The following is a 13,127-nucleotide window of genomic DNA, read 5'->3' on the forward strand; positions in this document are numbered from 1 at the left end:
TTTGGCCACTCTGACTGGCGTGAGGTGGTATCTGAGTGTGGTTTTGATTTGTATTTCCCTGATAAGGAGCGACGTTGAACATCTTTTCATGTGCCTGTTGGCCATCCGGATGTCTTCTTTAGAGAAGTGTCTATTCATGTTTTCTGCCCATTTCTTCACTGGGTTATTTGTTTTTCGGGTGTGGAGTTTGATGAGCTCTTTATAGATTTTGGATACTAGCCCTTTGTCCGATGTGTCATTTGCAAATATCTTTTCCCATTCCGTTGGTTGCCTTTTAGTTTTGTTGGTTGTTTCCTTTGCTGTGCAGAAGCTTTTTATCTTCATAAGGTCCCAGTAATTCACTTTTGCTTTTAATTCCCTTGCCTTTGGGGATGTGCCGAGTAAGAGATTGCTACGGCTGAGGTCAGAGAGGTCTTTTCCTGCTTTCTCCTCTAAGGTTTTGATGGTTTCCTGTCTCACATTCAGGTCCTTTATCCATTTTGAGTTTATTTTTGTGAATGGTGTGAGAAAGTGGTCTAGTTTCATTCTTCTGCATGTTGCTGTCCAGTTCTCCCAGCACCATTTGTTAAAGAGACTGTCTTTTTTCCATTGGATGTTCTTTCCTGCTTTGTCAAAGATGAGTTGGCCATACGTTTGTGGGTCTAGTTCTGGGGTTTCTATTCTATTGCATTGGTCTATGTGTCTGTTTTTATGCCAATACCATGCTGTCTTGATGATGACAGCTTTGGAGTAGAGGCTAAAGTCTGGGATTGTGATGCCTCCTGCTTTGGTCTTCTTCTTCAAAATTACTTTGGCTATTCGGGGCCTTTTGTGGTTCCATATGAATTTTAGGATTGCTTGTTCTAGTTTCGAGAAGAATGCTGGTGCAATTTTGATTGGGATTGCATTGAATGTGTAGATAGCTTTGGGTAGTATTGACATTTTGACAATATTTATTCTTCCAATCCATGAGCAGGGAATGTCTTTCCATTTCTTTATATCTTCTTCAATTACCTGCATAAGCTTTCTATAGTTTTCAGCATACAGATCTTTTACATCTTTGGTTAGATTTATTCCTAGGTATTTTATGCTTCTTGGTGCAATTGTGAATGGGATCAGTTTCTTCATTTGTCTTTCTGTTGCTTCATTGTTAGTGTATAAGAATGCAACTGATTTCTGCACGTTGATTTTGTATCCTGCAACTTTGCTGAATTCATGTATCAGTTCTAGCAGACTTTTGGTGGAGTCTATCGGATTTTCCATGTATAATATCATGTCATCTGCAAAAAGCGAAAGCTTGACTTCATCTTTGCCAATTTTGATGCCTTTGATTTCCTTTTGTTGTCTGATTGCTGATGCTAGAACTTCCAGCACTATATTAAACAGCAGCGGTGACAGTGGGCATCCCTGTCGTGTTCCTGATCTCAGGGAAAAAGCTCTCAGTTTTTCCCCGTTGAGGATGATGTTAGCTGTGGGCTTTTCATAAATGGCCTTTATGATCTTTAAGTATGTTCCTTCTATCCCGACTTTCTCAAGGGTTTTTATTAAGAAAGGGTGCTGGATTTTGTCAAAGGCCTTTTCTGCATCAATTGACAGGATCATATGGTTCTTCTCTTTTTTTTTCTTAATGTGATGTATCACGTTGATCGATTTGCGAATGTTGAACCAGCCCTGCATCCCAGGAATGAATCCCACTTGATCATGGTGAATAATTCTTTTTATATGCTGTTGAATTCGATTTGCTAGTATCTTATTAAGAATTTTTGCATCCATATTCATCAGGGATATTGGCCTGTAGTTCTCTTTTTTTACTGGGTCTCTGTCTGGTTTAGGAATCAAAGGAATACTGGCTTCATAGAATGAGTCTGGAAGTTTTCCTTCCCTTTCTATTTCTTGGAATAGCTTGAGAAGGATAGGTATTATCTCTGCTTTAAATGTCTGGTAGAACTCCCCTGGGAAGCCATCTGGTCCTGGACTCTTATTTGTTGGGAGATTTTTGATAACCGATTCAATTTCTTCGCTGGTTATGGGTCTGTTCAAGCTTTCTATTTCCTCCTGATTGAGTTTTGGAAGAGTGTGGGTGTTTAGAAATTTGTCCATTTCTTCCAGGTTGTCCAATTTGCTGGCATATAATTTTTCATAGTATTCCCTGATAATTGTTTGTATCTCTGAGGGATTGGTTGTAATCATTCCATTTTCATTCATGATTTTATCTATTTGGGTCATCTCCCTTTTCTTTTTGAGAAGCCTGGCTAGAGGTTTGTCAATTTTGTTTATTTTTTCAAAAAACCAACTCTTGGTTTCGTTGATCTGCTCTACAGTTTTTTTAGATTCTATATTGTTTATTTCTGCTCTGATCTTTATTATTTCTCTTCTTCTGCTGGGTTTAGGCTGCCTTTGCTGTTCTGCTTCTATTTCCTTTAGGTGTGCTGTTAGATTTTGTATTTGGGATTTTTCTTGTTTCTGGAGATAGGCCTGGATTGCAATGTATTTTCCTCTCAGGACTGCCTTCGCTGCATCCCAGAGCGTTTGGATTGTTGTATTTTCATTTTCGTTTGTTTCCATATATGTTTTAATTTCTTCTCTAATTGCCTGGTTGACCCACTCATTCGTTAGTAGGGTGTTCTTTAACCTCCATGCTTTTGGAGGTTTTCCAGACTTTTTCCTGTGGCTGATTTCAAGCTTCATAGCATTGTGGTCTGAAAGTATGCATGGTATAATTTCAATTCTTGTAAACTTATGAAGGGCTGTTTTGTGACCCAGTATATGATCTATCTTGGAGAATGTTCCATGTGCACTCGAGAAGAAAGTATATTCTGTTGCTTTGGGATGCAGAGTTCTAAATATATCTGTCAAGTCCATCTGATCCAATGTATCATTCAGGGCCCTTGTTTCTTTATTGACTGTGTGTCTAGATGATCTATCCATTTCTGTAAGTGGGGTGTTAAAGTCCCCTGCAATGACCACATTCTTATCAATGAGGTTGCTTATGTTTATGAGTAATTGTTTTATATATCTGGGGGCTCGGGTATTTGGCGCATAGACATTTATAATAGTTAGCTCTTCCTGGTGGATAGACCCTGTGATTATTATATAATGCCCTTCTTCATCTCTTGTTACAGCCTTTAATTTAAAGTCTAGTTTGTCTGATATAAGTATGGCTACTCCAGCTTTCTTTTGGCTTCCAGGAGCATGATACATAGTTCTCCATCCCCTCACTCTCAATCTAAAGGTGTCCTCAGATCTAAAATGAGTCTCTTGTAGACAGCAAATAGATGGGTCTTGTTTTTTTATCCATTCTGATACCCTATGTCTTTTAGTTGGCGCATTTAATCCATTTACATTCAGTGTTATTATAGAAAGATATGGGTTTAGAGTCATTGTGATGTCTGTATGTTTTATGCTTGTAGTGATGTCTCTGGTACTTTGTCTCACAGGATCCCCCTTAGGATCTCTTGTAGGGCTGGTTTCGTGGTGACAAATTCCTTCAGTTTTTGTTTGTTTGGGAAGACCTTTATCTCTCCTTCTATTCTAAATGACAGACTTGCTGGATAAAGGATTCTCGGCTGCATATTTTTTCTGTTTAGCACACTGTAGATATCGTGCCAAGCCTTTCTGGCCTGCCAAGTTTCAAAGGAGAGATCAGTCACGAGTCTTATAGGTCTCCCTTTATATGTGAGGGCACGTTTATCCCTTGCTGCTTTCAGAATTTTCTCTTTATCCTTGTATTTTGCCAGTTTCACTATGATATGTCGTGCAGAAGATCGATTCAAGTTACGTCTGAAGGGAGTTCTCTGTGCCTCTTGGATTTCAATGCCTTTTTCCTTCCCCAGCTCAGGGAAGTTCTCAGCTATAATTTGTTCAAGTACCCCTTCAGCACCCTTCCCTCTCTCTTCCTCCTCTGGGATACCAATTATGCGTATATTATTTTTTTTTAGTGTATCACTTAGTTCTCTAAGTTTCCCCTCATACTCCTGGATTTTTTTATCTCTCTTTCTTTCAGCTTCCTCTTTCTCCATAACTTTATCTTCTAGTTCACCTATTCTCTCCTCTGCCTCTTCAAGCCGAGCCATCGTGGATTCCATTTTGTTTTGCAATTCGTTTAAAGCGTTTTTCAACTCCTCGTGACTGTTCCTTAGTCCCTCGATCTTTGTGGCAAGAGATTCTCTGCTGTCCTGTATACTGTTTTCAAGCCCAGCGATTAATTTTATGACTATTATTCTAAATTCACTTTCTGTTATATTATTTAAATCCTTTTTGATCAGTTCATTAGCTGTTGTTATTTCCTGGAGATTCTTCTGAGGGGAATTCTTCCGTTTGGTCATTGTGGAGAGTCCCTGGCGTGGTGAGGACCTGCAGTGCACTTCCCCTGTGCTGTGGTGTATAACTGGAGTTAGTGGGCGGGGCCGCAGTCCGACCCGATGTCTGCCCCCAGCCCACTGCTGGGGCCACAGTCAGACTGGTGTGTGCCTTCTCTTCCCCTCTCCTAGGGGCGGGATTCACTGTGGGGTGGCGTGTCCCGTCTGGGCTACTTGCACACTGCCAGGCTTGTGTTGCTGGGGATCTGGCGTATTAGCTGGGGTGGGTAGGCAAGGTGCACGGGGGCTGGAGGGGCAGGCTTAGCTCGCTTCTCCTTAGGTGATCCACTTCAGGAGGAGCCCTGTGGCAGCGGGAGGGAGTCAGATCCGCTGCTGGAGGTTTGGCTCCGCAGAAGCACAGAGTTGGGTGTTTGCGCGGAGCGAGCAAGTTCCCTGGCAGGAACTGGTTCCCTTTGGGAATTTTGGCTGGGGGATGGGCGGGGGAGATGGCGCTGGCGCCTTTGTTCCCCGCCAATCTGAGCTCTGCCGTCCGGGGGCTCAGCAGCTCTCCCTCCCTTTGTCCTCCAGCCTTCCCGCTTTCCGAGCAGAGCTGTTAACTTATGACCTCCCAGACGCTAAGTCGCGCTTGCTGTGGGAACACAGTCTGTCCGGCCCCTCCGCTTTTGCCAGCCAGACTCGGGGGCTCTGCTTGGCCGGCGAGCCGCCCCTCCGCCCCGGCTCCCTCCCGCCAATCCGTGGAGCGCGCACCGCCTCGCCGCCCTTCCTACCCTCTTCCGTGGGCCTCTAGTCTGCGCTTGACTCCGGAGACTCCCTTCTGCTAATCCTCTGGCGGTTTTCTGGGTTCTTTAGGCAGGTGTAGGTGGAATCTAAGTGATCGGCAGGACGCGCTGTGAGCCCCGCATCCTCCTACGCCGCCATCTTCCGGCACTCCCTCCCCTTTATTATTATATAGTATCCTGCTTTGTCTCTTGTTACAGTCTTTTTTTAAAAATTTATTTTACTTTAAAAAAAGTCTATTTTAAGAGAGACAAAGACAGTGTAAGTGGGGAAGGGGCAGAGAGAGAGGGTGAGAGAGAATCCCAAGCAGGCTCCACATTGCCAGTGCAGAGCCCGATGTGGGGCTCACACCCAAACCAAGAGTTGGACACTTAACTGACTGAGCCACCTAGGTGCCCCCAGTCTTTGTTCTAAAGTCTATTTTATCTGATAAAAATGTTGCTCTCTGGCTTTCTTTTGACATCCATTTGCATGATAAATGTTTCTCCCTCATCTCACTTTCAACCTGCAGGTATCCTCAGGTCTAAAATGAGTCTCTTGCACATAGCAAGCAAATAAACACGTCTTTTTTTTTTTTTTTAATCCATTCTGTCACCTTATGTTTTTTGATTGCAGCATTTAGTCATTTACATTCAACATAATTATTGATAGATATTTATTGCCACTTTATTACTTGTTTTGTGGTTGTTACTGAAGATTTTCTCTGATCCTTTTTTGTCTTTCTCTATTTCATGGTTTGCTGGACTTCCTTAATGATATATTTGGATATCTTTCTCTTTATTATTTGCATATTTATTAGTGGTTTTTGACATATGGTTACCATTAGGTTTGGATATAACCTCTTCTGGATATAGCCATCTATATTAAGTTGATGGTTATTTAAGTTTGGGCACATTCTTTTCTCCTCTCCTCCCCACATTTTAGGTATATGTTATTGTATTTTATATCCTTTTTTTTGAGAGTTCCTTTACTTTTCACAGAAAAAATTTTGTTTACTGTTTTTGTGTTTCCTACCTTTACTCTACACTGTCACTTTTGGTCTCTCCACTCAAAGAGTCCTTTTTAATATTTCTTGTAGAGATGGTTTAGTGGTCATGAACTCCTCTAGTTTTGCTTGTCTGGGAAACTCTTTATTTCTCCTTGTATTTTGAATGAGCCTTGCTGGATATTATTATTATTATTATTATTATTATTATTATTATATTTTTTTGGTGAAAAAAAGGTGATTTTATTAAAGCATGGGAACAGGACCTGTGGGCAGAAAGAGCTGCCCTGGGTAGAATATTCTTGGCTGCAGACCTTTCTTATTCAGCATTTTGAATATATCATGCTAATCCCTTCTGGTTTACAAGTTTCTGTTGAAAAATCTCCTGTTAGCCTTATGGGTTTTCCCTTGTAATTTAATGACTACTTTTGTCTTGCTTTTTAAAGTATTTTTTTCTTTATCACTATATTTTGCAAATTTAATTACAATATGTCTATGTGTCATCTGCTTTTGCTGAGTCCGCTGGGGGCTCTCTGTGCCTTCTGGATCTGGAAATCTCTTTCCTTCCCCGGATTAGGGAAGTTTCCAGCTATTATTTCTTCAAACAAATTTTCTTCCCTCTTTCTCTTTCTTCTTTTTCTGGGACTCCTATAATATGAATGCTATTTATTTTATGTAGTGGCTGAATTCCCTAAGTCTATTCTTGTTTTTGCATAATTCTTTTCTCCCTCTTTTGTTCAGCTTGATTACTTTCCATTACTCTGTCTACTAGGTTACTAATTCATTTCTTTGCTTCTTCCATCCTCTGTTCATTACATCAAGCATGTTTCTCATTTCATTTATATTGTGCTCTTTATCTCTGCTATGTTATTCCTCATCTCTGTGTTAAGGGTCTCACTCACGTTTTCCACTTTTTTTCTCAAGTCCAGTGAGTATCCTTATGATCATGGCTTATATTCTCCATCAGGCATGTTACTTACATCTGTTTTGCTTAGATCTCTGGCTATGGCCTTGTCCTGTTCTTCCATTTGTCTCCTCATTTTGCCTGCCTCCCTGTGTCTCTTTCTGTTTGTTAAGAAAGTCAGTTTTTTCTTCTGTTCTTGAAAGTAGTGATTTTATGAAGAAGTCCTGGAGTCCATGTAGTGGTGTCCCCTGTTCACCAGAACCTGGTACTCTAGGAGAGTATCCTATGGTGTTGTTATGCCCTGCTGTTTTGTCTGATTCAATTTTCCTTTCAGTGCAGATATTTGCACTGAGTCTTGGCGTGTTGTGGGCTGTGCTTGCTTTCTGTGGTGCTAGTGGGACTTAGCAGGCCAGCTCTGGTCGGGGGGCATCACTGGGGAAGCAGTGATAGGAGCAGAAGGGCGGTGTTACCAAAATTTGGTCTGGGCCACTAGTCCTGTGCTGGATCCCCTGAAGCACTGCAACAGCTGGGGGCTGTTTGCAGGGGTGGCCAAGGGCACAACGCTGGGCATGGTGTGCAACAGTGGCTGAGGGTGCATGGTTGGGCACAGCATGCAAGGGCTGCCAGGGGAACATGACTAAGTGTGGTGCACAAAGACACCTGTGGGCACTTAGGGGCAATGGAAGGTATCCAGAGAGGTCCATGGGTAGGTATGGCACTCGATGGTCAATTAGCTATATTTTGAATGCAAATTCAATGCTCTTTAGTTCTTCAATTCTTTAGAGGAAGAAAAAGAGATGTCCTTTTAAAGTACAAGGTGCCAAGTTGCTATCTTAATATTTAACTCTCAGGGGCACCTGGGTGGCTCAGTCAGTTAAGCATCCAACTTCGGCTCAGGTCACGATCTCACTGTTTCTGGGTTCAAGCCCCGCGTCGGGTTCTGTGCTGACAGCTCAGAGCCTGGAGCCTGCTTTGGATTCTGTGTCTCACTCTCTCTGCCCCTCCCCTACTCACATGTGTGCTCTCTGTCTCCCTCTCTCTCAAAAATAAATAAACATTAAAAATTAAAAAAAAAAAGATTTAGCTCTCAAACAGTGAGACTCAACTTTTTTCCTAGTGAATTACTGAGCAACCAAACAGAAATTAAAATAAGGAAAATATATTTATATACTTAGCTCTAGTCTAATATAACATTACTATCAATTTTCTTTAAATTGTATATCCAGAAACACATTTTTGAAATATGGTAAATTTTGATATAAGCTCATGTAAATCACAAAATTATTAAATCTGTCTAGTCACAAATTTTTTAAATCCTTATTTAAAAAATTTTTATTTTTTTAATGTTTTATTTTAGAGATAGAGAGAGAAAGAGCATGTGGAACCCACTTCGGGTCCTCTGTCTCTTTCTCTCTGCCCTCCTCTGCTCATGCTCTCTCTCTCTCAAAATAAATAAATAAACATTAAAAAATAAATTTAAAAAATGAAGTAAAATTTTTACTTAAGATATTTATTTAGAAGTGTATAAGCACAGATAAAAAAATAAAAGTAAAGCATGAAGCCTAAGCCAGAAATGAATCAGTCCAAAATGTAAAACTTGCTTTTTGTTTAAAATATTGTGAATAAATTATATGCCAAGGTATATAACATTTGTTATATAAGTTTTCTTTTACTACATGCTTCTGTAAACGAATTAACCAAAACTTTTTAAAAAATGCAGTAATTTTCTTTCTTTCCTGCCAATAGTTTCCACCTTTAACACATAATAGTATCCATTAGTGCTCTGTTACCATGGGCAAACTAAAAACTACAATATTGAAGTCACTACAAATGAGAATTCAGAGTTTTTGAGGTCAAAAGATAAATATATTCAAAAGAAAACTTTTACCAGAATTTCAAACAATAAAATAAAATCTGCATTTTGACTTTAAAAGAATGCTAGGATTCTCTCTGAAAAAAAAAATCTGTATTCAAAATCTTGAATAACAGTAAAAGTCATAAAACAAATGATAAAGGCATAGGAAATGAGAATTGGTTAACTCAATTTTAAACATTGTGAAAAAAAGGTTTAGTTAACTGTGTGGAATCAGAGTTTTACTCATTTACTTCTACATAATTGAGAACCTTTAGTAATGAAGGTTAGATGGGAGCCATTTACTTTCTAGCTGAATGGCAGGTTGTAAAGAAATATTTGATTCCTTTTGACTTTCTTGGAAAGAAAAAAGAAAACCACATCATAAAGTTGGGGGAAAGGGTCATAATATTTTATAACAGGATGCAAGAGACTCTGCAAACAGAAGACAATATAAGCAAAACCCAGCAAGACTGTTTTGCCTCCTTCAACCATGGGGAACACAACTCTATCATTCACTTGTCATATTGGATCACAATGGCAATGGTCAATTTTATGGCTTAGGTTTCCCCCAACACACACACTAATCTCCCCATAATACCATTTAATTGTTTCAAGCTGAGGGCTGGAAGCTTTATTTCTTTTCTAAAGTTCTGTGGTTCTTTCATTTTCTGGTCACCATAATCTTGTGTGTATGTACCTGTTTGGTATGTCCTATCATGACAGGAAGACTTATCTTAAATGAAACAGGGGAAACAATCTTTTCTGAACTTAAAATATAAGGTTACCTTTTTATTTGTATTAGAAGCATTAACACATAAGTACAAAATTAATACTGAATCACAAAGCTTGTCAAAATGACTCTTTAGGTTTTCAGAATTAACTGCAATTTTGCTTAGTTTAGGCATAAAAGCTACTTAGAATCCCACTCACCCCAAAAGACTGATTTTGTAAAAGGTAGATTTATTTTTCTATTTTAGATACCGCAATTTATTCATTTTTAAATATTTTACACAAAGACTACTAAGTTTCAAATTCAGATAATCCTTTTAGTTTTTTTTTTTCTGGTTCATATAATTCTTCTTGCCTCTTCCTCCAGTTATCAGAAAAGCATTTTGATAATTCATAATAACCTATACAAATACAATAGTGCCTATGGGACAAAAATGGTCTCATTAAAGGGAAAATGAATACAGCTAATGTTATCACCCTGTGACTTTTAAAAATCAGACTTTCAGAATTTCTTTTACTGTTTTCATCACCAAAAACTAAACCAAGAAAAAAACATCACAGTATCACTTATACCTCGTCTAATATATGAGAAATCTTGGATGTTTTAAATAATGCACACTAGAATAAATATCGAATCATTGATATGTGCTACAAAAACGGTCACCTGAAAAGAGAGGATATCTTTAAGAACAGCTCATGTCCAGATCATTTAGGTTTTGTAAATGAATACTAAAAGCAGCTTAACATTCTTACTCTAGTTGTAAAGAAGAAAAACTAGACTATCTTTTGCGATGGCGGAGTTTGTAGTTTTAGAAGGCTTGGAAAAAAATGAAGTGTGAAGAAATATTCAGAAGATTGCTTGAGCACATAAAACTGGCCAGTTTCAAAGATGGATTAATTTTGTGCCTGGGAACTCCATTCTCTGACATATTTTTGATTATTCATCTTCTATAATTCCTTTGACTTGTAATTCAAGCTTTTAAAAACCAAACCAGTAATAAAACTGGATGTAACTGCCCAGACAACACATGCAGCAACACCAGAGAAATATAAAGAACAAGTTTTCCATTGGAGATGTTTTAATTCACAGTTTTTTAATATTGAATTTGTCATCTTTCCACAAATATATTATTATTCAAGAGATTTTTCCACAGCTATTTTTTAGAGAAAACATTTATGATTAATTCATATAAAACAAATCTAAGTTTGAACTGCTGCTTCAATTGGCAAATTATTCTAAATGATCAGGATAGGAAGGTAGAACATTCTATAGAGTGAGGCCAAAACCTCAAACCAAAGGGCTCTTTTATCCTAAAAAGGTAAAAGGACACATAATTTCTGTTAACTTGGCTAGGGACTATTTCTACCCGCTTAATTTTGATACCTCAGGAGAAATAGAAAGAGTCAACAGTTAAAAGGTCAGATTATTAGTGGGACCAGTGAATAAACTATTATTCAAATAAAGAATGTAAAAGTAGCAAAAGCAGTTAAAAATTGACAGTTGGTAAGAAAAAAAATGGAGAAATAAATAATCAGGTTTGAAATTGGGATACACTGCTAAAAACTGGTCAACAACAACCACAAACTTACACTGGGAAGCTAATAAGTACCTGACATACTAGAAGTTTTATATATGCTCTTTCAATTACTCCTTACGGCAAGAACTGAGGTACTATTATCATCATCTCTATTTTTCACATTAAGAACTAAAGCTCAGAGAAGTGGCTTGCCCAAGGCAACAAAGTGACAGACTTGTATTCCAACCCAGATCTGATGTCAAAGTATAACCAGTCTATACCATCTCTCACTAGCTCCCATTTTTCAGCAGGTAAAGGAAGAAAATAAAGTATAAAATACCTTTCAGGGTTAAATCAAATAGAATTTCTTATAATTTTAGTGATAACCCTTGAAGAAAGAAGTAGGTCTGCTGTCTTTCTCTCCCCGTCCACCTTCTAATAAGGCTGGGGAGAAGACTGGGATTCAGCCAAAAGTGAAAAGTAAGCAGCTGGAAAACGTATCATGATTAAAAGCAGCCAATATTAGATGTATTGTATCCTGTTCTCAGAGAGTTTAGAATGAGAGGACAAATTAAAGTAAGTTAGGGTTTGAATAGGTAATATAGTAACATAGTTCAAAAATCAAAACAACACTAAAAGATACTCGAAAAATAGTCTGATCCTTACCCTTGCCTCCATCCATCTCATTCCCTTTCTCTCATCAAAGTAACCACTTTTTTTTTCAAAGTAACCACTTTTATTTAGTTCCTTGTGTACCCTTCTAGAATTTCGTTATACAATTATCAATGTGCTTATTTCTCTCCTTTATTACACACACTGTAGACACTGATTTGCACCTTGCTCTTCTCGTTAACAATATGAGAAAAATTAACAATAAAAATACAAATTAACAATAAAAGCCCTTTAGGGAATTGAATGATTTTAAATCTGACCCAAATCTACACTGACAAACAGCATTGTTCTAGTACTAAAACTGAACAGAACAGTATTAAATCACAGGCTTCAAAATACAAAAAAGTTAGTTTATTTTTAACCCCAAATCATCATTTTAGCTATCAAGCATTCAGCTATTAACCATTTGGAAATTATTGAGTATTTTGTAATATAATTGCCTTTCTCTTTCATCTACATTCCCTCCAGTAACAAATGTGAAAATAACTTTTTGCCTTAGAGCCTTTTCCTTTGGACCTACAAGTTAGCATTACTATTGTAAGAGGATTTTCTAAACATAGTTTTAAATCCTAGGAAGTCTTTGAATACTGAGCCTCAAGCTTGAACATACTACTGAATGTAGAAAAGCCAGGGAACCGAAAGGTAGTAATTTATTGCAGTGAGTCCAATTTTAGAAACTCAAACTATCTAAAAGGCAGAAAAATGTCTAACGAAACATCTGATTCTTTTGATAGTAACAAATCATACTGCAGGACACTTTAAAAATAATAGACTGATACAAAGTTAAACAATGATAACTTAGTTAACTCTAAAAACATTGGGATTACTGACATAAATGAGAAGAATTATAGCTACTAGTGCTGAGAATAAAGGCAAAACTGGGAAAAATTAATAAATAAATAATGGCTGGCATTAATGGACAATGAACAAGATAGACTAGTAGTCATGGTGACAGCTTTCAGTCACTAATGACACAGTCTCCAGGTACTCTGGCCTCGTTATTAGACTTCATTACCTGTGAGCCAAAGCATTTATCATAACACTGAATAAGCTATAAAACAATGCTTTTAGAATCGAAAAGTTCAAAGCAAACTCCCACTTACCTTCCCTGTTAGAATGGAGGGAAATTCAGTATCAAACTTGTTGCTCAAGCCAAACCTTAAAAACAAAGAAAAAAATATATTCTACCCAGCATATTTAACTTTTTACCCCCTCCCTTTTTAAGTTACAAAGCCATGCACTTCTATTTTGATGCTGTGATTTAAAAATGTGTCCTAAAAATAACTTTGTGATACTTACAGAATATAAATGTTTAACTATTAATCTGAATTAATAGTAAAAGAAACTTAAGGTGCAAATCTTAAAGTAGGATTCTAACTAGATCCATGCA

At 37.9% G+C, this 13,127-nt stretch overlaps 1 protein-coding gene across 2 annotated transcripts in view; it reads right to left on the reverse strand.

The window, feature by feature from the left end:
- The window catches only part of CHIC1 (cysteine rich hydrophobic domain 1), a 71,331-nt gene that overhangs the window by 40,300 nt on the left and 17,904 nt on the right, over nucleotides 1-13,127 (reverse strand). For both annotated transcript variants that reach the window (XM_081793736.1, XM_081793737.1), the window contains exon 2: nucleotides 12,841-12,895. In XM_081793736.1, the coding sequence (XP_081649862.1) occupies nucleotides 12,841-12,895 (55 nt within the window). The remainder of the gene's footprint in view (nucleotides 1-12,840; nucleotides 12,896-13,127) is intronic.

This window comes from Panthera onca, chromosome X, assembly GCF_046562875.1.
Source record: "Panthera onca isolate mPanOnc1 chromosome X, mPanOnc1 haplotype 2, whole genome shotgun sequence".
NCBI classification, from domain to species: Eukaryota; Metazoa; Chordata; class Mammalia; order Carnivora; family Felidae; genus Panthera; species Panthera onca.